A 27,474-nucleotide genomic window follows, 5' to 3' on the forward strand; every position below is an offset into this window, starting at 1 on the left:
ATCGATTAGGTTTGCTTTTGTATTTATGTAACTGTTTGACCAATTAGGTTTGCTTATGTATATAGATTAGCTGTTTGTCCGATTAGGTTCGCTTCTGTATATATGAAGCTGTTTATCCGATTAGGTTCGCTTTTTTTATATATGTAACTGTTTGACCGATTAGGTTTACTTTGGTATATATGTAAGTGTTTGACCGATTAGGTTACTTCTGCCCCGGGCAACGCCGGGTATATACAGCTCGTATACATATACACACATACATGCAGTTTTAATAACACAGAAATCAATATAAAAATTAACATCATTATCATATGAGAATATGAAGTAATATATAAGAAGCACATTTCATATAAATATAAATTATTAAACAGTAAAATCTTCTTCTGTAATTTGCTACCGTGGCAATTTGTGTGTCTGTCCAGGATTTTAAATGACCTGTAGCTCGCAAACTGTTGCACCTATACACTTGAAATGTGGTACACATATAGTACGTCACGTCTACTATCCGCTTTATGGGTGATGATTGTTTTAGTCTTTTTATCTTTATTTTATTTTATTGTACAATCAAGTCCTATCTGCGCACAGCAGGGCAGCCGTGGGCGGATGTGTATGGTGTATTCATTCGATGTTATCGTGCATTGCGCTGTCAGTGGTATTTTGATAAAAGAATTTGAACAACATATAAGAAGCGTATAAATTATTAAACAGTAAAACATTAACATTTAAGAAGTAAAGTTACATTAAGTACTACTGCTGTGCCTTCGGGTATACCTCATTTTTTGTTTGCCCATTACATGCTTAAATGTATACATTTTTTGGTGCACCTACCCGAGAACACGCGACATATAACCGAGCGTGGGAGAAGCATGGATTTTAAACACGCGTTGAGTTGATGTGCTGGTCTCCCTCGTGAAATAACTGGTAATGTTTGACTAAAATCTACAGCGAGTAAAACGACATTAGCTCCTATTTTTTTTTTTACGATCTCTGAGATGTTGCTTTTTTCGGTTCAAGGCTTCATAAGCTCTTTTATGTTGTATGGTGTACTTATCCCAAACCATCATCTTTGAATGTTGCAAGACTTTCGCCTTGTATGTAGATCGGGGTAATTACATTCATTGCATTCCTAGTCTGAATCACAATGTGATTGTATGGGTGGTTACCTGGCACTGTAGGGTTGCCACCTGTCCTTTAAAATACGGAATCGTGCCGCGTTTGAGAATGAAATTGCGCGTCCCGTTTTGAATCAATACTGGACGGGATTTATCCCGTATTTTTTTTATCATTTTTTTTTTAAAGCAGCGTCTCATGCAAATCATCCCACACGCATTTTATGAAGATGCCTCCTTTCCTACTTTTGATTGGGTAATACTTGATGTCATCGTTAGTTTGATTGGTGTTTTTAACTGTCCAGTGAGTAGGGCGTGTCTTTCAACCGTAAGCAGATTTTTTGCACTGGTATCACTGACCTCGATGACGGCGACGTTATACGTCAAAAATAAATAACGATAAATGACGATTTTAGCGATACTTTATTACGACGGCGGCTACATAGACACGATCAAATAAAAACAAAAAAATCAAATAATCATTCTACATTTTCAAAACGTCGAAAAAACGACGGAATGAAAAAAAGGCCCACCCGACGACCCACCCATTCCATTTTTATATATATAGATGGGCAGGAGAGTGGCAATGTGTTGGTTGGAGTTTCACTGTACTCTGTAGAGGTGACAATACTCCCAACTACTGCTACTGTTAAGGCCACTGCTACAGTCGCTGCTACTACTACCTCATTTAACTTGTTTGATTAACTAGGCAGTGTTTTATACTGGTATCCTGTGTGTATTCATATTTTTCTTCTAATGTTGTCTAGTTAAGTTATAATTTGTGCATTTGTCATCCACTCATTTAAGCAAGACAAATAATTTAACTGGCAAACTGTGAAAGAAACACAACAACACTTCTGTAGTAGTAATGTAAAGCATGTTGGCCATAAGGATATGACAATGACATTGGGCTTGCAGCAACAGCTCCTGGATGCTACTTATGTCCAGTTAGAAAAAATGATAAAGAGACCAAGAGCAACAACCCTGAAGAACTTATAGTGCATGATGACACTATAATAGCATCTTTGGTAATACATCCCATCATCTACAAAATGTAGAAAATGCCATAAATTCCTAGTTACAATATCTGTCATTGCTGCCTTACCAGTGTTATGTCCAAATTAATGTCTAGCTTTATTTCATTTTTAGAGTTTTATCCTATCTCAAACAAATAATTATGAAATCCATCCATTGAAGATGCCACAGAAATCCTAATAAAACTTTCTGAGGACACACCACTAGGACAATGGACATTATGGTTTGGGGTGCCACCATCTACAGTATAATCCCAGATTAACTGTAAGCATGATACATCAAGTAGATCCTGTCCTCCGTTTTTTTCATTATTTGTAAAATGTCTGCCTAATACTTTCTTCCAACAGCTGCTATCTCTTGGGGTTGCCTAAGAGACACCAACACCGATTCTCCAATTTAGCAAGTGTAGTGAATGCTTGAATGTTAACTTATAGTCTTCACAGCATTCTCACAACTCATCCACCATGTCTAAATGGAGAAAAATAGACATTTTCAACAAATCAGAACACTTACATTGGAATTGTTATGCAAGACATTCCTTTTTAATGTGGAATGTCTGAACACCCCACTTAACTACCGTGGTACTAAATTCCATAAATCAAATTGCCTTAAACCAAAGGCGAATACCAAACTGCAGTAGCCAAACAGTCTGGCTGACAATTGTTCTTTAAATATGCAGCATTTTTTAATCTGACATTGACCTTTAGATAATCATCTAGAGGTGGAAGGTTTTCAGGGTGTTCTGCCAGAAACATTCAGAATTGTGTGCTTTTACTCTTTTAATGTCAGTACCTTCCTTGGTCTCCTGCTCTTGCTTTTCATTTTCCTGCTCAGATTCTGGAAGTGGTTTTGGTTCAGTGATCTCTTCATCGTCTTCATCTTCTGCAAATAAAGAAGAACATTTTTTTTTATCTCAGTGGAACCTTTACCTGATCATGGAAAAGCAATCTTAAATTTCAGTAGATCCCTGAGTTACAAAGGCAAATGAATATTCAATAAGCAATAATAAGAAGAACAAAATTCCCTCAAAGTTTTTATGCCAACAGGACTAAAATAAATCAACAGAATTCCAATATGCTTTAAAAAATGAAATTTGAAGAAAAAAAAAACCCCAAAAAACTGCTAAAATGGGTCACTTTAAAAAAATGATTAATGTATAGTATACTTTTACAACATAAAAGTCAATTATTGTAAGCCAAACAGTTACCATTCTATTTGCATTTAACATGTTGGGCTATTTAATGTGATTTCCCTCTAATACTTGTGGTACAACACAAGTCTCAAAGATTCACAGCAGAGTGACCATCTTAGGGAAAAAAACATCAAATGCCTTGCTATTATAGACAAGACCTTGCTTCTTGGCAAACTGAAACTGTGGTGTTGAATCTGATGTGGCCTCTAATGGTCTACAAGATCCTCATTTCCAAAATTGAGAAGCTAGAGAGGATAGTCAATTCATTTATCAAGAAGTGGTTAGGCCTACTGTGGGGCCTTAACAGCATCGACTTACTGTATATAGACATGATGCACTGGAGCTACCTGTCTCAAGCCTTATCAAAGAGTGCAGATGCTCCAAATTAAGGCTAGACATGACTCTAACAGAGTCTCAAGTTGCTACAATATGAATGGCTGCCCCTAAACAGGCAACAGGGAGGAAGTGGACTCCATCTGATGCTGTACAGCTAGCTATATCTGCTCTTAGCCATAGAGACATTGTGGGACAGGTGCAACAAATAAGAGGTGGGTTTGGGTTTGGGACAAGTCAACCCCCATGACATAGGGCAGCATCTGTACAGATTAGACAGCTGTTGGTTGCTGAGTATTGGCAGCAAAAGGAGGCAGAGAGCCAACTATGATGTTCTTCCAATACCCATGAACATACATCTATGGGTTGGAGAAGATCCATCATGTTCTTTCTGCCAAACCACAACAAAGTTAAAGCACATCCTCACTGGCTGTAAAACCAGTCTGTCCCAATGTTGCTACACATGGAGGCATAACCAGGTTCTACAACTGGTGATTACCCTGGAAGAAAAGAGATCTACCACCAATGCCCTGCCTCCACCCAATCACCAGATTCCCAAACACCATTCCATTTGTAACAGCAGGATAACCTCCAGTGAAACTGTCTACAAGAAAGGATCTGGAGACTGCCTGGCACTAGGAGATCCAAGTTGATCTAAATCAGAAGCTAATTTTTCCGGCATAAATTATTACATCTAGTATTAGGCCAGAGCTCATCTTGTGGTCAACCTCACAGACGTCCTTACTCATTGTGGAGTTAGTGGTGCCATGAGAGTCAGCAGTTAATGAGGCATATGAACGCAAAATTCTTAGGTGTGCAGACATAGCAGCTGAGGCAGAACAATGCAGCTGGCTTACCTAGGTACTCCCCGTAGAGGTATGCTGTAGAGTGTTTTTAGCCATGTCATCAATGAGGCTTTTGAAGCAGATGGGAGTACAAGGGCAGGCCTTCTGACAGGCTGTGAAGTCACTTTCAGGAGCTACTGAATGAAGCAGCAACTGGATTTGGCTGAAGAGAAAGGATCCCTACTGGGCTGCAAAATGACAAGCAAGGGGCAAAAGCAGAGGGGAGTGCACCTGTGATGGCAGATGGCGCTGTTGAGCCTTACAGAGGAGCTGTGGGCCTATCAACAAAACACCGATGAAGCAGGGTGAGTGAAGACCCCAATGAAGCGATTACTCTATACTCATTCAAGACATCAAAAAAGTGCAAAATATTGGGATTGAAATATCAAGGCTTATGAGCCTGACCACATTTTGCACCATCTATATATATAAAATCCTTGTTTGCGTCCAGGTGTCCATGTGTGGGTGTCTTCTGGTGAAGTGCGCATGCGCGGGGCACGGTGTGATGCGCGATATTACTGTCAGAGAAAGTTAGAGGCGTTTTACGGAAATACAAACCAGTATTACTGAGAGAGTAAATTAAAGGTACACAATACAGTGACGCATATTACAGCCACATACAAGCCAGTATTACTGTCAGAGGAGATTAAAGGCATATTACCGACGAGCATGCCTGTATTACTGCCAGAGAAAATTAAAGGTATATTACGGACGTACAAGCCAGCGGACGTACAAGACGGTATCCTTCAATAAGGGCGCGCACAAAAAGGCGAGCCTCAAAAGGGCGACCTCAATTGGGCGCAGCGAATAAAGGCGCGCGTAAATAAAGATCTGCACCTTTGTTGCTCTTCACATATTCCAGAGCCATTTGAACTAGATTATCTACGAACGCCTTTATTCACCGCACTCAATTGAGGTCGCCCTTTTGAAGCTCGCCTTTTAGTGCACGCCCTTATTGAATAGAGCCGTACAAGACAGTATTACTGTCACAGAAAATTAAAGACACACAGTACACGGCGGCAGCCCACGAAGAACGGTCAGCTCAGCAAGTAAACATCAACAAAAGAAAGGCTGAAAGAAAGAAAAATACGACCAACAAAAAGAATGAGGTCAAAGTCCCTTGCCATTTAATATAGACTGTTCCTACTAATGTTTATGCACTACTGTTCTAGCGCCCGTTATTGTAACGGGCTAAATGACTAGTTAGTAAATAATCAACTAATTAAAATTGACTTTTTAAAATTTTATTGATTTTATTTGAACAAAAAAACATTCCATACAATCATGTCAATCTTAATAAACCTTAATTCAAATTACATGCATACACCCATGCTCACATGGAGCTAATTTAGAGTGAACAACCTAACATGCACATATATATTTCCCAAAAAATATATACACACTTTCCTCTGATCTCCTAGAAAATCTGTTTGGCAAGTGGCTCGTGAGATAGGTATTTTAAAATCAAGCATCCATTGCATTTTGAAGCACACCCATTGGAAAAGTTTTATTCTAACATCAGTCCACACGCTCAATGAAGATGATCCTGAGCAGAGAATTGAATTTTTACATTTTTGGGACACCATGTATTTAGGGGTTCAGGAAGATAAATGGAGTACATAAAGTAAAATTCAAAGAGACATAGGGAGGATGTGCAAACTCTACATGGAAAAAGAAAAGGCATGAGGGTTGAAACATGGACACTCAGGAATCTCAGGTTCAACTCCTAATATATTAAGTTATGAGAATGATGTATGCCATCTATTTGCATAACAATTTTAAGCTTTAAAGTCGTTACTAAATCTACTGTTATTTTCCAGTGAGCCTGTTAACTAAATGAATTTTAGCACATTACCTAAGAATATAAAAACTGTAGAGCTTACATTATTAAGTTAATGTTAGAATGCTGTTTGATATTAACAGAACCATTACAGAGAGACCTGAACAAAATGAGGATGTGGACAGATTTGTGGCAGATGAAGTTTAATATAAGTAAATGTAAGGTGTTACACATAGGATTTAAAAATGTTAGGTTTGAATACAAAATGTTAACTCTGAAACTTGAAAGTACACCTGATGTGAAGGACCTGGTAGTCATAGTGGACTTGTCACTGTCTGTATCCAAGCAGTGTACAGGTGCAATCAAGAAGGCTAAACGAATGTAAAGTTATGTAGAAAACTGATAAAGGTACAAGTTAAAGAAGATTATATTACACAGTAGTGAGGCCTTACTTGGAGTACTGTGTACAGTTTTGGCCTCCATATTACAAAAAAGAATTAAGAGTGGTAAAGAAAATCAAGACGAGAGTGGTAAGAGAAGGATGTATGAGCTATAGGGTAAGATTGAAAGATGTAGTGATTGAAGTATATAAAGTTATAAGGGAAATAAGTAGAGTGCTGTTACTTTATAATAAATTCTATAAAAAGAACACAGAGACACAGTTGGGAAATTGTTAGGGACAAATTTTACACACGTTAGAAATTATGTATTTTTTTTCACATAAAGAATCATAGGTACATGGAATAAATTACTGAGTAATGTAGTAGACAGTAGAACCATAGAGACCCTCAAAACTAAAAAACGTGGAGAATCTAGATGAGCTTGTTGGACTGAATGGTGTGTTCTTGTCAAAACTGTTCTATGCTGCAATGTTTATGTCTGGTTAATAATAATTAATTAATATGTATGTTGATGTATATATAACATTATTAATTATAATAATATATATTATTAAATACAATAATATACAATTATTACTATTATTATTAATTTCCAGCAACCCTCATCAGAACAAAGTTGTCCAATATGACCCTAGATAAGAAATCATTACTATTGTTCAAAGAGTCCGAGTCCTCACTAGATAAAAGATGCAATCATTAATTGGCATCTGACATAAATTGAGTATTTTTATACTTGGTACCTCCCTGTCCTCCCTGGACATCGGACCTTACTTAATTCTCTGTTAATTAGTATTGCCTAATTTTATTTTTATATTTTTTCGTTTTTCATCTTGTAAGGCACTTTGAGCTACAGCATTTGTACGAAAACATGCTATATAAATGAACGTTGTTCTGGTTTTCCTCCATAACAGGCACTGCAGCAGAGCACTGAGGTCAAATCGGAGCTGAAACCTTAAGACTAAGTTACACAGCCAGCTGGCAGGCACAAACTGCCATTTTTTTTTTTTTTTTTTCATTTTTTTTTAGTATTTTCGTTTTTTTACTCCCAGCATCCTTTTACATTAGCATCATCAAGGCAGTTGGGTCGGGTCACTGCAAATGCATACTCCATAATCCACAGAGTTTCTATTGAACACCTGTCAACACATAGAGTGAAACCATAAAGTGTTCAGACCCCTTCACTTTCTGCACACTTCATTGTGTTGTAGATTTAATTTTTAATGGATAAATTTGTTGTTTTTGCACATCAATCTATGCTCAATAATCCATAATGACAAAGTGAAAACATGTTTTAACAAAGGTTTGCTGATTTATTAAAAATAAAAATTAAAAACAAATCTCTCATTCATATAACTGTTCAGAACATTTGCTATGACACTCCAAATTGTGGTCAGCTGCATCCTATTTTATTTAATTATCCATGAAATGTGTGCAGAACTTAATTTGTGTACACCTGTGGCAAACTGATATGATTGGACAACATTTAGAAAGGCCCACACCTGAGTATATAAGGTCCCACCATATACACTACATGTCAAAATGTAAACCAAGCCGTGAAGTTCAAGGAATTCACTGTAGACCTACAGTGGTGTGAAAAACTATTTGCCCCCTTCCTGATTTCTTATTCTTTTGCATGTTTGTCACACACAATGTTTCTGATCATCAAACACATTTAACCATTAGTCAAATATAACACAAGTAAACACAAAATGCAGTTTGTAAATGGTGGTTTTTATTATTTAGGGAGAAAAAAAATCCAAACCTACATGGCCCTGTGTGAAAAAGTAATTGCCCCCTTGTTAAAAAATAACCTAACTGTGGTGTATCATACCTGAGTTCAATTTCCGTAGCCACCCCCAGGCCTGATTACTGCCACACCTGTTTCAATCAAGAAATCACTTAAATAGGAGCTGCCTGACACAGAGAAGTAGACCAAAAGCACCTCAAAAGCTAGACATCATGCCAAGATCCAAAGAAATTCAGGAACAAATGAGAACAGAAGTAATTGAGATCTATCAGTCTGGTAAAGGTTATAAAGCCATTTCTAAAGCTTTGGGACTCCAGCGAACCACAGTGAGAGCCATTATCCACAAATGGCAAAAACATGGAACAGTGGTGAACCTTCCCAGGAGTGGCCGGCCGACCAAAATTACCCCAAGACCGCAGAGACGACTCATCCGAGAGGTCACAAAAGACCCCAGGACAACGTCTAAAGAACTGCAGGCCTCACTTGCCTCAATTAAGGTCAGTGTTCACGACTCCACCATAAGAAAGAGACTGGGCAAAAACGGCCTGCATGGCAGATTTCCAAGACGCAAACCACTGTTAAGCAAAAAGAACATTAGGGCTCGTCTCAATTTTGCTAAGAAACATCTCAATGATTGCCAAGACTTTTGGGAAAATACCTTGTGGACTGATGAGACAAAAGTTGAACTTTTTGGAAGGCAAATGTCCCGTTACATCTGGCGTAAAAGGAACACAGCATTTCAGAAAAAGAACATCATACCAACAGTAAAATATGGTGGTGGTAGTGTGATGGTCTGGGGTTGTTTTGCTGCTTCAGGACCTGGAAGGCTTGCTGTGATAGATGGAACCATGAATTCTACTGTCTACCAAAAAATCCTGAAGGAGAATGTCCGGCCATCTGTTCGTCAACTCAAGCTGAAGCGATCTTGGGTGCTGCAACAGGACAATGACCCAAAACACACCAGCAAATCCACCTCTGAATGGCTGAAGAAAAACAAAATGAAGACTTTGGAGTGGCCTAGTCAAAGTCCTGACCTGAATCCAATTGAGATGCTATGGCATGACCTTAAAAAGGCGGTTCATGCTAGAAAACCCTTAAATAAAGCTGAATTACAACAATTTTGCAAAGATGAGTGGGCCAAAATTCCTCCAGAGCGCTGTAAAAGACTCATTGCAAGTTATCGCAAACGCTTGATTGCAGTTATTGCTGCTAAGGGTGGCCCAACCAGTTATTAGGTTCAGGGGGCAATTACTTTTTCACACAGGGCCATGTAGGTTTGGATTTTTTTTTCTCCCTAAATAATAAAAACCACCATTTACAAACTGCATTTTGTGTTTACTTGTGTTATATTTGACTAATGGTTAAATGTGTTTGATGATCAGAAACATTTTGTGTGCCAAACATGCAAAAGAATAAGAAATCAGGAAGGGGGCAAATAGTTTTTCACATCACTGTAAATGATAAAACTGTGCTGGGACTCTTTCTAGAGTTGTCCATCTCTCTGTAACTGGGCAAGAATGACCTTGGTCAGGGAGGTAACCAATAACCCAATGTTCACTCTAACAGAGTTTCAGAGGTATTCTGCTCAGATGGGAGAATTTGTTGGAAGGACAACCACTTTTGAGTAAAAGGCATATGCCTGCCCACTTAAAGTTTGCCAAGCAGCACTTAAAGAACTCTGACAACATGAGGAAAAAGTTCTCTGGTCTTATGAGATAAAAATTACACTCTTTTCAAACACCTTGTCTGGCGAAGATCAGGCACTGCTCATCACCAGCGTAATACCATCCCTACAGTGAAGACTGGTGTTGGCAGAATTATGCTATGAGGTGCATTTCAGTGGCATATACAGAGAGACTGGTCAGAATTATGGGAAGAATAAATACAGCACAAGAAACAGAGGTCCTTGGTGAAAACCTCCTCTAGAGTGCATGCGGCATCAGACTAGCATGATGGTTGACCTTTCAGCATAACAATGACCTAAAGCTTCAGGGGATCTGCCAGGAAGAATGGGATAAACTGCTCAAACCAAGGTGTGCAAAGTTCATAGAAACATCCCCAAGAAGACTCAACGTTGCAATTGCTGACAAAGTGTCTTTATACTTACATGAATTAGTGAGTTCAGTTTTTGATTTGTAATGAATTTCCAGCCTTTTCTGAAAACACGTTTTAATTTTGTCATTATGGATTATTATGTGTAGATTGTTAGTACAAAATGGCAAATATGTCCATTTAAAATTAAATATACAACAGAAGAAAGTCCGCACAAAGTGAAGGAGTCTGAATACTTTAAGAATCAACTGTATTGTAGCAACAGACGGCACGGACGTCCCAGGAGGCTCTGCGGTGCTGCACCTAAAATTAGACTGTTAATTATGATTTGTTTTGTGTTGGGTTTCAAACAGTTGTGTTTAATGTTGGTTTAATGCTTTTGGCAACGAGAGTGTTTTACTGAGGTTTAAATGGGGGGGGGGGGGGGGGGTTGAGTTTGCCTGCCACCATTAACCAATGCTGTATGAGTCCTGGTATCAGGACAAAAGGCAAAGGCTTAATTTGAATATTGCCATTTGTTGTGATTGTATTACTTGAATGTACGACACTACCAGTATTAAGAAAAGAGTAAACAAAAAGCATTTTCTTGATAAATCGAGTGTGTCTATTTGTCACAGTATAAAGAATTGTCTTTCTAATTACATGGTATGCACAAACAAAATGAAGCAAGGACAACCATCTGAGCAACACTCTTGAGTAAAAGGCATACGACAGCTGAAAAGCAGCTCTTCGATTTGCTACTGACTGATCAGAGTGTCTGACACTTAAAAAGACTTTCGAGACTGCCACTGTATAACGCTTTTATATGAATGGCCTTAAAAGAATCTGAAGTACAACTAATAGTCTGCTTGCTGCTCATCTACAAACTGATTCTTGGCGCCAGCTCTGTACTACTGAACTAAAAAGTGGAAGTCTGCAGGCAAACGGTCCAGCAATGTTACTTCATGTAAATCTACAAAAAATTGCTTACTATACATTAAGACCCAACAATATATTTGTTAAGGCAGCATGGTGTGGTTTCACAGCAGTTAGCACTGTTTTACATTTAGAGGTCCAAATAATCACAATTACTGAGATACACCTCAATTAAGAATAACTTTACACCAATTATTCTCCATTTTACTGAAGACAACAATTAGAAATTTGAGTTAAAGTTGAAAAAATGAGGAACATATTAGTGTAACTAAGAGCATCATTGAAAATGCAAACATTACAAGAGTAAATGGATACAAATCAAAGACATCTCTCTATTATAATAAAAAAATCCTGGGTTGAGACGTGACTTTTTCATAGAAATAATTTCACGTCCCGCAAGAAGAGACTTGGTGTCAAGAGATTCAACCATGACCGGGGCCAGAAATAAAAGGCAAAGATTAGATTACAAAGTAGAACATCGTCAAGAATTCAAAAATGTTAACGCGATACACATGCAGAGCAGGTTAGAGAGAATGAAAGTATTAAATTCGAAAGTCTCAAAAAATGATAGTAAAGATCATAATAGTGCTTACAAACAGAAATTATTACTCGGTGAAATAACAGCGAAAAGAGATCGAACTTTGAGTTGGAGACTTGTAGATCGTCTAATTCATTTTGCCATCAGGGAAAAGTAGTGTTTCTTCCCAATGAAGAGGCGTATCCGCGTGAATTAAAAGATTGGTTGTTTGGTGAAAGTGAAATCCACTTATGCAAGCGGCAGAGACGTGAAGTTGCTGGCGCATAGCTCAGGCAGGGGTGGCTGGCAAGCGAATCGAGCAGGGTGCTAAGCCCCCTAGTAGAACTGAAAAATTGAACACTAGGAAAAGAAGCACAAAATGAAATGTATGTTGAAAGGGAAAAATACCCAACAAAGGTGAGAGAACCAAGATGGCAAAGAAAGGAGCAGTAACCCAAAAGCAGAATCTGTATTCAAAAGCAAAATTTATAAAAGACCTCTCAAACCCATACCTATAAGAACAGCTAAAGGCCACAGATGCAACTAAGCATTGATCTCATCTTTATATCGAAGATTCTCGCTCACTAACACTGTAGACTGAATGTATTATTTAGGAAATACACCTCACTACAATGGACAAAATAAAATCAGAGTGATCAGGTTTCACACTAAAAAAAGCCTAAAGAGAAAAGGCCATGGGACTAGCTCAAACACTGTTGCCTAACTTAGAGCTCTAAGACTTTGAATGCTCGTCTGGATGTGATCTGTTCACAGTTTGCACATTCTCTGTGTACATGTGTTCTTTCCTCTGCAGGTAGTCAACACCCCACATCCTCTTCAGAATAACTAACCTGGTGTCAATAAGTGTAGCCTGCAAAGGACTGCTGCTCCATGCAATAATGGATCCTGGCTTCTTCTGACGCTGCCACTATAGCTCCAAAACTTTGAATATATGGGTTTATGAGAAAGGTGGATGGATTATCAGTAGAGTTTTAAAGAGATTACAACAATCTTTAGAATGTCCCTGTATATTACATTTTAAATCTATCATCAGCCAGTGCTTATACAATCAGACATTACCACTTATTTACTGAGTTATTCAGGTTTACCAGAGCAAGCTAGAGAAATTCCCGGATAAAGATGTTCTCTCCTTGTCACTAATTATATTTTTCTATGTACCTCCTGCTGGGAAACTTGTAGATTTTTTTGCAGAATTAATACATGTAAAAGTAAGTAATTCTTAGATGATGTAAAAAATTTCTTCACTGTACATATTGTTAATCATTTCACATATTTATTTTATATACACTGCGGTGGGTTGGCACCCTGCCCGGGATTGGTTATTGCCTTGTGCCCTGTGTTGGCTGGGATTGGCTCCAGCAGACCCCCGTGACCCTGTGTTCGGATTCAGCGGGTTGGATAATGGATGGATTTTATATACATTACATTAATAGACCCCTGTGAACTTAGGTTAGAATAAGGTCACTGTCCCTCTTACGTGTCAATAGAAGGCAAATAAAGGAGGCTGATGTGAAAAAGGGCATCTGGACAGAAAAACCTTTTGCTTAAACACCCGGCCTGGAATAACCTAGAAAACGGCTGTTAAACCAGTCAAGAAATACAGTATATTAATAAAAGGCTGTTATGTGAATTTGTGCTTTCCCTAGAGAATGATTCTCATTGTATGCTTCTAGTTATTAGATATATATTGGAGCAGCTGTAACTAAACCTTTAGGCTCACATTTTAAATTTATGACATTTGTTGTGTTACACTCTCTTTACCTTTCCAAAGCTTGTAAAGTCAGTGCTTTCACAGATACAGTAGTCACTAAAAAAGCAAGCCTTGCATAACAGCACACATAACAAACACAAACCAAAGTACAGCCATCTATTCATTGTGGGCCAGTAATTTTGGGGGGGAGACAGGAGCACCTGTTCCTCTGTCTGCTTTGCCAGGGGCAATTTCCTCTACAATCTTGCAATGTATTCCTAACCTCTGGGCCACAGGCCAGTTGTTGGCGAAGGGAGCAGATGGAAGCAGCGCAGTTCCTCACACTTTTCCTCTCCGTGGGCACCTGTAGTTAGACAAGCCTCTTTTCCCTTTTGAATCTCAAAGGAGTAATTTTCCAGATGACCTGAAGTCACGGGTTAAACGAAGGTCTCACCCAAGGTCAGATGCTTGGGGGCAGCTTAGCAGTAAGTACATTGTGCCAAAAAGCATTTTTAGGCAGAGGGGCTTTAGCGGAGCTGTCCACAAAAGGCTACAGTGTGTAGCTGAAAATGAAGATCACATGTCTATTTAATGGCTCTCATAGGGGGATTGTAAATTACTAATAAATATGTAAGGGCAGATGTTACAGTCTGTTTTCCGAGTCATTGGAGAGCACCAATAAATGTGTCTGTGCCTTTTTGTTTTTGTCTATTTCTGAGGTATTACAACAGGAATGGTAGCTATACTTCTAGCATAATTTTTTTGTTGGCAATGAAAATGCAGTATTCTTAAAGCAGCACTTGAACTGTCTTTGTACTGTCTAATTCTTGTTTTCTTTGATGTATACTACAGAATTGTTTTGTTGGTTTCATTATATATCCTGTACATATACTTGTAGAGTTCAAACAGTGCAGCTGATTGATTCATCTTTTACTGCAAATTGCATTGCTTTATAAAGTCGTTTTACAGTGCTAGTTATTAAAGGCCCTATAGTTAAAGGTCAAGTTCACATTTGTTTTTAATATGTAATCAGAATTTTGTAATTATTGATAATGCTTGTATACAAAGGAAACAATAAAGAAAAAAATAAAAGGAGAAACATCAATCATGCAATACAGTATATACTAATCTGAATTACATACATTATAAAGTAATACAACATACAACCATAGGTGTGGAATAGTTTCTCTGTGTTAAAATTCACTTTCTGCCCCAAACATTCCTTTTAATGGTCCACTCTGCTTCTATATCTTCATCCAGGTGGCTATTTTGTCTTGATACTATCACTGCTAAACTAATCCTAGCAACTTGCTGGTAGTCTCCTGAATCTACATTTCTAACCGGGTCTTATTTGGACTTTCCGAATCAAAGGATCCTCTGGTTCCTATATTGAAAAGTGTACAGAACTGTACAGACTACATCTCTGTTCTTGGTCATTAGCACTAAAACTTAAGTAATAAGACTGATTAATAATTTCTTACTAACTCTCACCTATTCTGTTCCTCTTCTTAGTACACAAATGTGGCACTTGGTGCCACTGCCCTACTGCCAAGTTGTTTTGCCTGCCTCAGGTAAAGCCATTTCTGATGGAGGATCACAGGAATCGTCGGGCAGAGGGGTCCTTTCATCGGATTGGCTGGCACAGCACTGTCACAGCTGTGGAATGGCCAATAGGGGGAGGCAACTTGATGGCCAAGGTCTCCAGGACTCTGAGCAAATCCAAATCATTTTATGTGATATCATCTACTGCTAAATTCTGCTCTGTACTTGTAAAACAGCTGTACTTTTATTTTACTATTATACTGTATTGAGGATTACTTGTGTTCTGTTCTGTGTATTGTATTATATTGTATTGTATTGTATTTACCCTATTTCTTTTTGAGACCCACTGTACACCCAACCTTCCTGGAAAGTGGTCTCTCTTTGAAATGCCTTTCCCAAAGTTTCTTCCATTTTTCCCCTAAAAGGGTTTTTTGGGAGTTTTTCCTTGTCTTCTTAGAGAGTCAAGGCTGGGAGGCTGTCAAGAGGCAGGGCCTGTTAAAGCCCATTGCAGCATTTCTTGTGTGATTTTGGGCTTTACAAAAATAAATTATATTGTATTGTATTGTATTGTAAGTGGTAGTCTGCTGTACATTTGATTGGGTGCTGGTTGATCTTGGTTGCTTGTTAAGGTTTGACTTCTGTTAATTGCTGTGGCAACTATGTTCATGTAGTAGCACATTAACTTCAATAGAAATTTGATAAGAAAAGGTGTACATGTGATGATGAGTGAGGTGCACCTTAGAAAGAATAATACCACACTGAGCTGCCACTATCACTTTTGCTTATCTTGTATCTTCAACTTTAACTTTCCTGCCAGCCATTAATAAATAATCCCCTCAGGCAGCAAAGTTGAACGCAACATCCATTAGTCCCACTGACTCATTTAAATGTGACATCCATCCGTCTATTTTAAACCAGTAAATGATTACCAGAGCTAGAGTCTAACGTGACAGCATTTGATAGAAGATGAGAAACAAATTAAGTGCCGACACCCATACTGAATCTAACCGATTTGCCAAATAACTTAATACATATAATTGAGATGAGGAAAAAACCCATCTGGACAATGAGTGAATGAGCAAATGTGATGCAGATATAGACTAAACTAATATTTAAAGCAGTCTGCTGGCGCTGTGAGGCAGCAGTGATAACCACTGTGCCATCATTTATGAAATTATGTGAAATTACCTAAAAAAAACTGAAAGGTGACCAATAGCGTGCCATTCTCCATTAGTTCTCAAGGCAGGATTATAAGCATAGGTCTCAGAGAAAGAAAGTAAGTTAAAAGAACAGCAATGCCATTACAGATGGGGTAAGTGTGGTGCTCAGCATGCATATCTCACTTTTTCCAAGAATATTCTACTTTCTCTTTTGCATATCCCAGTAACACTCTTGATTTAAAGTGAAAATCCAAAATATTTTCACACCACCATGTGCAAAGTCACACATACCATTGAGAAATCCCCCTCATGAGGCATCCTAAACCAAAATTATCCCTCTTGCACCACTGCATATAACAATATGCAAGTTCAGTTCAGTTGTACGACATTGAACAATTATGTTGTGAACAGATGGTAGCTAGACAATCAGCATGTTTTAGATATGACCACTAGGGAATAAGTGAAGACCTCCACAATCTGTGGTAGGCCGTGTCATATAATTTTTTGTGTATTTGTCCCTTTTGTACGAGTGGTTGTGGTGTCACACCACACAGTGATGTAATCATTCAGGACAATCTCTATGGCACTGAAGTAATACAACAGTACAGTTGTGTGGGGTCTTAGAAAGTAAAAGCTCTTTGTTTTTTCAGTATGACTTTGGCTCCCTGGGTATACCCTAGGTTCCTGTGGATATGTAAGCCAAAAACTCTAAAACAACTATTAATTTCCACCATTGTTCTTTAAACACTTAGTGGAATGCATATCACTCTGCATCTCCTCTGAGGGCCACAATGAGGTTTTGTGCTCTGGTGAATTTCAGCCACAAGAAGCGATATTTTTTTTTACAATTAAGTTAATATTTCACACAAAAGTTTAAGGGTAAATTACACACTTTTTTTCGCTATTGACTGTCTTCTTCTTCTTTCGGCTGTTCGCATTAGGGGTTGCCACAGCTAATCATCTTCTTCCATATCTTTCTGTCCTCTGTATTTACTTCTGTTACACCCATCACCTGCATGTCCTCTCTCACCACATCCATAAACCTTCTCTTAGGAAGGCTTCCTCTTTTCCCCTTCCATGGCAGCTCTATCTTTAACATCCTTCTCCCAATATACCCAGCATCTCTCCTCTACACTTGTCCAAACCAACACAATCTCGCCTCTCTGACTTTGTCCAACTTGAGCTGAACCTCTAATGTACTCATTTCTAATCCTGTCCACCCTCGTCACACCCAATGCAAATCTTAACATCTTTAACTCTGCCACCTCCAGCTCTGTCTCCTGCTTTCTGGTCAGTGCCACCTTCTCTGACCCATATAACATAGCTGGTCTCACTACCGTTCTGTAGACCTTCCATTTCACTCTTGCTGATACCCGTCTGTCACAAATCACTCCTGACACTCTTCTCCACCCATTCCACCCTGCCTGCACTCTCTTTTTCGCCTCTCTTCCACACTCCCCGTTACTCTGTACTGTTGATCCCAAGTATTTAAACTCATCCTCCATCGCCAACTCTACTCCTTGCATCCTCACCATTCCACTAACCTCCCTCTCATTTACACACATGTATTCTGTCTTGCTCCTACTTTCCTTCATTCCTCTCCTCTCTAGAGTATATCTCCACCTCCCCAGGGTCTCCTCGACCTTCTCCCTACTATTGCTACATACTATTGACTGTATTCTTCAAAAAGTTTGGGCAAAAGAAACTGACAAGCTATGTTGGGCTGAATGGCCCAATCTCATCAATTTTTGTTTTCTTTGATGAAGATCTGGAGAACCAGAAATATTTTTGATCTTTTAAAGCTGATGTGCAAACAGGAATCATCTAGTGGGTCTGGAAGAGTACCTTTTCTTTAGCGCCTTTCTAAAAACTTCATGTCCATTGGATGTAGTATTTTACATTGAAAGTGAAAGCAATTTTTAAACTTTATGATGTATTACAAACAAATAAAGCTTAAATGTTTTCTGGGGACTGCAATTGCTGTTTATGTCATTTAATAGTACCAACGAATTAGCACGTCAATGAATGAAGTAAGATTACCAGACTTGTGCAAATGACATCTGTTGAATATTCTAATTTCATTAAAATGAAGTGATAATAGCAGGCCTCTTTGCATAAAATATGCATAATTAAATTCAATGGAACTAAATTAGCTGCAGTAACAATACCTCATTCATTCAGCCTCTGTGAATCTGCAGAAAAATAGCAATCGATGTTTGTAGTAATTACATTTAATATATGTTTGTGATCTTTGCTCCTGAGATCTCACAAATGGACAAGGACGATAAGGCACTAGATTAGATCAGTGGAAGACTGAGATGAAATAAACATACCTTTCAATAAAGAAAAATATACATTATACTGTATAACCAATTCTTTAATTGAATCTTGGGGAATTTGAATCAGAATATTTAAAAAAAACTATTTCTTTTTGCTCTTCAGAATGCCAGCATCCCCTATACAGTATCTGACAATAACAGAGCATAGATGAGCCCTGGAAGGCAGATTCAAGGCCTCGAACATGGAAAAGCTTCAAAACAGTAGAGAGGCGTATCATCTCCATTTAAGAGACAGTGGCAGCTAAGGTGCTTAAATGTGGCCTATGAATACTAAGATTATCAGAAAGTATTGACCTATTTATCTCCTGGTCAGATCTTGAGTGAAATCTCACTTAAGTGATCTTTAATGAAATCCCTCTATAGCTACAGTATGCACAAGTCATTAAGTGGTAGACATTTCCTTGCTGACCAAAACACTTTTGCTAATGTTTTGTTAAGCTGTATCCTTTTTTTAAAACTGCATGTAAAAACATATTACTACAAACTGGATTAACATGTACAATATGTTGAAAAAACAGGTGTGGAATACCGGCATGTGCTGCTCTAGGAATAAGAAAGAAAAGAGGGGAGAAAATTATGGGTTTGAATGCATTAAAATTCATACTGAATGCCAGCTCATAACACCATTTTTTAATTAAATGCACCAATACAGCTTTTTTTATTTTGCAATGACTATACTACTTGGCATTGCATATACTGATCACTCCCCTGTCTTTGGCAGTCCAATTACCAGTCCTTACGTAGTGTGGAACATGACCCGGACACAGACAGGCAGACACGTTTAAATCACCCCACACACGTTTATTTACAGTGTCCATATTTACACTGAAGTGCTCCATAGTCCCCAAGTCCCCAAAGTCCTGGCCACAACACAACAATGCGGCCCCTTTTATAATCACCCGGATGTACTCCAGGTGCTTCCCGACTATCTTCCACCGGCACTCCCCAGTGTGGCGGAAGTGCCGGCTGCGTACCCAGAAGCATTCCAGGTGTCCCCGATTCTCTTCTCCCCCAGCACTTCCGGGTGTGGCGGAAGCGCTGAGGTCCAGGGCTCCCAAGGCATTGGGGCGCCCCCTGGCGATGACCATGAGTCCCTACAGGAATGAGCTTCCAAGCTCTGTACCCATGGTCCCCATAGCCACCAGGGCGGTCGCCCCCATGTGGTCTGGGGAAGCCTCTTCCGGTCCTCCGGGGTGTCCCGGGTCGCCCCCCCCAGCCACCTGCGACAGTTACCTACTGTGTTATGGTGTGTGTTACCCCTTTGGTGACTGAGCACATAGCAAGTAGCATAAGGATTTTCTCTCTGAACTGTTATGAAAGGAAAATCAGTAATAAGTATATTTACAAATTAGCAAGATTAGTTTTATTCTGTACGGTACACTTCTATCAAATATATAACCATAAAATTTATAAAATGTACCAGAAGCAAAGCATACACAAGAGCAAATCAAAAGCATTTTAAAATTACCACTATCAGTACCTTGTATTAAGTTATATAATTGTGTAATCATATTGAGACAATTTAGAGTTGCTATTTAACCTAAAAACTACATGTTCAGAATGTGAAATGAACACCAGAGTACCCAATTAAAAAAAAACACAGACACAGGAAGAAATTGTGTGAGGGAAGTAATAAACCACGGGGTGAAGGCTATGGCACAGGCTATTGAGAATGACTTGTAGTTGATTTTACATTCCTGATAAAACTCCTTTGTAGTTTTGCCCCTTCCAGTGGAAGTGTAAGGAGATTAAATTCATGTTAAACTATCATTGTAAAACATGCTTGGTAGTTGGTTACATAGAGGCCCACATCATAGATTAAAAGTACAGGAAGAATATACTGCAATGAAAAAAATGAGACAGACAGACAGACAGACAGACAGACAGACAGACAGACAGATAGATAGACAGATAGATAGATAGATAGATAGATAGATAGATAGATAGATAGATAGATAGATAGATAGATAGATAGATAGATAGATAGATAGATAGATAGATAGATAGATAGATTATTTTTCCCCAGGTGACACACAAGAAACCCTTCTTAAATAAACACCATAATAAACACCAAAAACTTCTGACTGGGCAGTTACAGTCACAGTAAGGCACTATGATGGCAATAACGTTAACAATATGAATAAGCAGATGAAGAAATAATGATATAGAATATTACAATGATATTGTTTTGTTCTGCTCACAATTGTTAACCTTTAAGCTGTTCTTTTATGTTATGGCTGCCAATGTAAAAAAAAAAAAAAAGCTCCAAGAATTTTCTGCATTTAAAATTTGGATTCTTTTTGAAGCTTTATTTTTGCTGACAGATTGTGCACTCCCTCCATTCATAAGCCCTTTGTGGTGCTCCAACTAGAATCAGGAGAAAATAACTTGTATTACACGAGTTTCCCAATACTGTACCTGTTCAATCTACCCCTTTTATACCAGCAGATTGAAGTGCAGTTCATGGGCCACCATTGCCCTAGCATCAGATGCTTTCTTTTTTTGTGATGTAAGCTGAAAAATAAAATTGATGCTGCATATTTTTGCAAATAAAGAATCTGGGCCACTTTCATTGTACCTTTAAATTAAACAAATGGCACCTTGGCACACTGCCAGCGCTGACTATAGCTATGGTTACTATGTGAGTGCACTGCAAATGCAAAGGCTTTCAGGCTGAGAAGAGGAAAGCACCCAATTGATCCTTCTGAGTACCTTACCGCTTTTATAAAATATGTCCTACATGCACTATGTGACACTTCACATAGCCAAAGATTACAGCCCAGCAAAAAGTGGATTATTGCCTTCTAATTGCCTGGTATTTGAAAACTACTTTCATAGCTGCCTTATATTGTACCTGACAAAATAAAAGAGAAAAAAAGCTAGCAATGGACAGTGCTCTTCAAAAAAAATTCTTTCCCATACACTAATGACAGATTTCTTTGTCCAAATAAAAAGAAAGACCTAGCAACAATTTTTTATAGATAATTCCTAATGAAATAGTAATATATTTCCATGTTAATATGCCAAATGTAGCAATAAACAATACTCATCTGCTATTTTTTGATGAGGTGATAAATACACACTTAGGGGTATGAGTAATAGAACAAATCTAATAAAATTTCAATTCCAACCAAAGTCTACTAAATCATACAAATTAACAGACCAAGACTGAATTTTGTGTGGTTTTCCAATAAACAAAAATATTTATGACTTCATCCTGACACGTTTATTGCATAAAGAGCTAATTTCTTTGTCTAATCCTCTGAACAATGCAAACTTCCTGAACTTAAAAACAGGGGCCCAAAAATAAAATTATAAGCTGTCCTCAACATTGACATGAGAATGTTTCTATTATAATAAGTTTCATAATGTATACTATGCGCAAGGACAAATATACTAGTGAAGGTTAAGCTTCACAGCCCCTCAAGTGCAGGGGTTCTAGCATGTATTCGCATGTTTTTATAAAATAGGCAAAAGTAACAATTTAATCACCACTGGTTACTCCACTGCTTCTTTCTGTCACACTTTCCCCTCATATCTGGTGACATGTAGCACTGTCTTGTTGTTCTAACCTTCAAGGAAATAAGTCATTGGGCTATACACGATACTTCAAGTACTACGAAGTCCCAAAGTCCTGCTTCAAGGAAAGATGTCTGGTCACAAACACTGCTAGGATTCTGCTAAGGGGAAGATTGGGTCTGGAAGTGGCAGGATCCATGTATGTGGTTTTAAAACCTTTTTGGTGTATAGGTAAAATATTCCTAGTTGCCCTGATAAAGGGATTGCTGATTCACCCATGTCGGGGAAACGGTTAACAATGCTCATTGTAAAGCCTTCTGTTAGCGGGTAGACACAGGACATTGCACCTACAGGTAAGGAGAGTATTGCTGATTAACAGTGCTGACACCAAATCCCTTCATAGATTCTTCCATCCATCCATCCATTTTCACAGGGTCACGGGGGTCTGCTGGAGCCAATCCCAGCCAACACAGGGCACAAGGCAGGAACCAGTCCCGGGCAGGGTGCCAACCCACCGCAGGACACACACAAACACACCAAGCACACACTAGGGCCAATTTAGTTAATAAGTCAATATATGCAGTATAAAAGTAATATACGAGGGTTGTCTGGGTTCCGTGTGGAATTTTATCGTTTGTCGAGTGTCAGCCTGTCGAAACCTGTTCTGCTGTGTAGAGGGATTATTCAAGTGGTTGCATGTTTTTGTTCAGATGTTTTGCTCCCTCTCTTCCTTCAGAATGAACACAAGAAGCAAACGAACTGAGAGTGCGCAGCCGACGCTAGCGGCAAAGCTCCCGACTCCGTGCGTGCGTGACTTTCGAGTGATGGTTTAATCTGCTCGGTGGAACGCACCATGTTTGCCATCTTTTTCAAAATCGATGGCATTGTCGCGTCAATTCCACTGATGGAGAGGAAAACTGTGACCTCTGAATGGTACACCACTCAGTGCCTGCCTGACGTTTTTTCTGCCATGGCTAGAGGCCAGTCCAAGAACTTGCGAAGGCACTTTTTGCATCATGACAATGCGCCAGCCCACACGGCTAATGCGACGAAGCATTTCATTGAAGACAGTGGTGTCAACGTTTTGAACCCGCCACCCTACTCACCTGATCTTGCACCATGTGACTTTTGGCTCTTCCCGAAGGTGACAGAACCCCTGCGAGGCCACAACTTCGAAACTCGAGAGGAACTGATTGCAGCTGTCAAAGAACAGCTGGACAACCTCCCAAAGACAGCCTTTCGCGAGTGTTTTGCGGCGTGGGTCAGAAGAGCCCAAAGTGCACTGATGTTGGCAGTGAATACTTGGAAAAAGTTTAAAAAGGATCGAAGTACATGAGAAAAATAGAAAAAAAAATCCTTGGCTACTTATTTCGAGTGATTCCGCGCGGAACCCAGACAACCCTCGTATCTCTTGTAAAAGACCAGGCCCCAGGCACAGACAGACAGACACCATATGTCTTAAACACACACGTTTTATTTTCTTCACCCGTGGGCGCACGTCTTCCCCGTGACCCACAGGCAATACACAGTCCCAAACAAGCACAATTCTCACCACAGCAACAATCCTTCTGGCAGCACCACCACTCTTTCTCAGGCTTAGTCCTTCTCCTCCCGACTCTGGCTCCCTCGAGTGGTGGTGGCTGGCCTTTTTTATACCCCACCCGGAAGTATTCCAGGTGCTTAATCACCTGGGCCTAATTGCATTTCCGGGTGGGGCTGAGAAATTGACCAGCCGGGCTGCAATGTTCATGCAGCTCCTCCTGGCGGCCATCCGAGCCCCCAACCAGGCTGTGGAGGACTCCATCTCCCATGGAGCCATGTGCCCGGTTGGGGAATCATCGTCTGCCAGGGAGGCTGCCACCAAGCGTCCCGGGGGAGGTATTGAGCTGTCCATGGTAGCTCCCCCAGAACAGATGCAGTAGGGGCCTCCCTGCCGGGCATGGGACCCGGCTGTCCTTCACACTCTATTATATAAAAAATCCTGGGATTTTAACGTTTTCCTCACTTTAAGTTCATAATTAAAGGAGACGTATTATGTCCAAATCTTATTGAAGAAATTCATCACAAAGGGTTATCAACAGAAAAAAATGAGTACACGGGCAATCCTAGCACAGAGAAACGATGAAGTCAAATGAATTTACGCGCAAAATGTCGACCAGTTACACAGCACATTGGTTATATGTGTATCAACAGACTATGTTGAAACAGTTGGTGGTGATCGTGCGGAACATGAAAACATCAACTTATAACATCCCGAAGAATATTTACACCCGTTCACATCATCCAGTCTTCCTCTGCACGAATTACTGTAGAATGAAGGATGTATCCAAGAAAGAGAAAGAAACAAAATTCAATCACGGGCAGTTATACGTTGCATTGTCACAATGAAATTCCCATGAAAATAACAATCTGTGTAAATTGTACATCCACATCCTGCAGAACCGCAAAGGGGCTAGCTCGAAGCACAGGCCCGGGGGTTGGTGAGCGAAGCAAGCGGGGGCAAAGCCCCCCAATGTTTACACAATTATATAACTTAATACAAGGTACTGATAGTGGTAATTTTAAAATGCTTTTGATTTGCTCTTGTTTATGCTTTTTGTTTTTTTTTTTTCACAAAACAGTTATGCCAATTGATCTATCCTGTATAGTTAAAGCACACCATTGTCGAAGATCTTTGGACAACTGAGGCTTGTTTAATTCAGGGGTCGAAGTAACACAGCTATGTGTTAGGGGTAATGGCCTGTGATAGCTTTTAATAACAGATAAACTTAGCATCATCCAGGCATTTCCATAGCCACAGCGTACTGCCCACTGACTGGCATTCCTGTGACATTTTTGACCATTAGTTCATCCATACCACTCACTGCCCAGGTTTTTTTTATTGATCCTTTGGTACCTTTTGTCATTGTGCATACATGAACTATACAGCCACCAGAGCAAAGAATTGAACCCAACGAAATCATCGCCATATGAAGAAGTGATTAGAGAGTGTGCAGGCAAAAAATGTTGAAAAAAGCATTTTAAAGCTATGTCAGGCTGTAAATTAATAAAAATGTTTTCAGTGTTTTTCAGTGTAATTGGTATGAATTTTTTTAGAAAATATAGCACTACAAATTTAGGCAAAAAGAATACTCTTCATTTCTCACTCTTAAGAAGATTAATTCACTTTCATAACTAATTTTGTATCTGTTACAACCAATTACTTTTCTTAAAAAGGGTTCCAGAAATATAATTTTAATGCCCCACAAACCCTGTATCTCACTCTGATCATACAGCAGACTAGAAAGAATAGTTTATCATGCTGTATACAGTAATTGAGAACCTACAAGTAAATATACTTTTGTATCAGCTTTTTTTCTGAATGCATTTTTTTTATTAAACTATTTTATCAATCCCAAAATTTTATTACAATGAAAACATTACAGTTTAGCAAAATATGCAGTAATGCATTTTACTCTGATCAGATTCATTTTGCTCTAACCATATAGAGAGCAGAGAAAAAAAAATATTAAACATGAAATAATTACTTGGATAAACTGAAATATTCAAAAGGTTAGTAATGGTCCAACATTTTTAATTAATTCAGGACAATACTGATAAATCTGAGAAACTCTAAAAGCCTTTTCAGGTGTTCTTCATAAAGTTAACTTAGTTAAATGGGGCATCCCTTCCCCACTGTGTTATGTTAGGGTTCTTCCAGTAGAGTTTGATAAAATGCTATATGTACTACATGCTCCAGCAGCAGAGCCAGAAATTGTAAAGTGGTGGGGGACAGAAGTAAATGGGTGAGCAAACCATAAGCCACTTTTAAATTCTAAAACTTTTTATGGTGTGAAGGGTGTTCCATCTTGAAGTATAGCATGGCTCAATTCATTCACAATCAATGTAAGGTTTGGGGAGTTTTGGGGGAATCCCCTTGGAGATGATTGACAATTGAAGTTTAACATAAATCAAATGGAAGCGTTTGGGTGTAGCTTCAAACCCGCGTGTTCTACTGCAGGTTATCTTAACTGACTGCCAATGAAGCTGTATGGCCCAGTTAGTGTTACTCCACATAGAGCTGTTAGGGGACTGGCAAAGGAATAAGCAAAGATTTTATTCCAATTGGTTCTGAACTGAAGACTTTTCCAAAACATGGGATCTATGTGGAAGGTACAGATTTGACCTTAGCTGTAAGACCCATATTGTTGAAAGACATATGTGAGACTCATTTAGTTTGGATACATAGGACTACCTATACCTTTATCAGTGCTAGAAAGTATAATTTCTACAGCAGATATTGACGGAAAGTTGAGAAGTAAAGTATAATAGTAAAGTCTGTAAATTGCATGTACTAAAAACAGTTTTGATGAAAGGTACATTTGAGGTTACATCCATCTATAGAAAAAGACAAATATATTGTCAATATGTAACTCTCTAAAGATCCTAATACGAAGCACATTCCATAGACTAAATATTGTATACCTTAGGAATCTGGGAAATTTATTATTATCTTGTAAAGGTGCATTTGTAGTAACACTTCAAGACCAAAATATCTCCAGCAATAAAACAACTTTCTAAGTCAGTGTGGAACCATGGCTTGCATAATGGCTTAGTAAGCCTGCACAAGTTCATTTATAACAGATTCCTTCCATAACCTAATGTTTACAACCCAGTAGAGTTTAGAAAATATATTCATCTGTCCCCTGAAGACTTTATTTTATATTCAAGGCCTCTTTACATTCCAAATGAACAAAGTTACAATTGCATCCATTTTTAAAGAATAATTTGTTGATACATATTGGATTGCATTGAAAATGACTGGCAAACTTTAGAATAAAATTCATTGGAACAATATTCATTTCCCCAGTTAATGTGAGATGAATACATAACCAATTGATGAGGTCTTCCTTAACACATTTTATCAGGCTGGTTAAAACAAATTTGAATAGATCATTAAAACAAGTATGATTCCTAAGTGTATGTACTCCTGTGAGACAATTAAAGTTAACGTGTAAAACTACTAACTGGAAATAGTGTGCCTTTATTCATCTTGAACCCTTAAAATATGACAGAATCTCTACAATACATTTAATGCATGATTTTTTTCACCACTATATGTATAGTTGGATTTGAACCAAATACAGTATGTTTGCATGAATTAAACTATGATATTCCAGCCCATATTGTTGTAAACTGAAGAGTTCTGAAACACTACGTACCAAAAAATGACCCAAAATGCCCACTAAGAGAGGAAATCATCCAACCTGGTTAGTAATGGAAATGGCCACTTAAAAT

At 38.7% G+C, this 27,474-nt stretch overlaps 1 protein-coding gene across 5 annotated transcripts in view; it reads right to left on the bottom strand.

Annotated features, from left to right (window-relative positions):
* Positions 1-27,474, bottom strand: part of LOC114663371 (cytoplasmic dynein 1 intermediate chain 1) — a 468,822-nt gene that overhangs the window by 260,230 nt on the left and 181,118 nt on the right. For all 5 annotated transcript variants that reach the window (XM_051935825.1, XM_051935823.1, XM_028817057.2 and 2 more), the window contains one exon: positions 2,937-3,026. In XM_051935825.1, coding sequence (XP_051791785.1) covers positions 2,937-3,026 — 90 coding nt within the window. The remainder of the gene's footprint in view (positions 1-2,936; positions 3,027-27,474) is intronic.

This window comes from Erpetoichthys calabaricus, chromosome 13 (assembly GCF_900747795.2).
Source record: "Erpetoichthys calabaricus chromosome 13, fErpCal1.3, whole genome shotgun sequence".
NCBI lineage: Eukaryota > Metazoa > Chordata > Cladistia > Polypteriformes > Polypteridae > Erpetoichthys > Erpetoichthys calabaricus.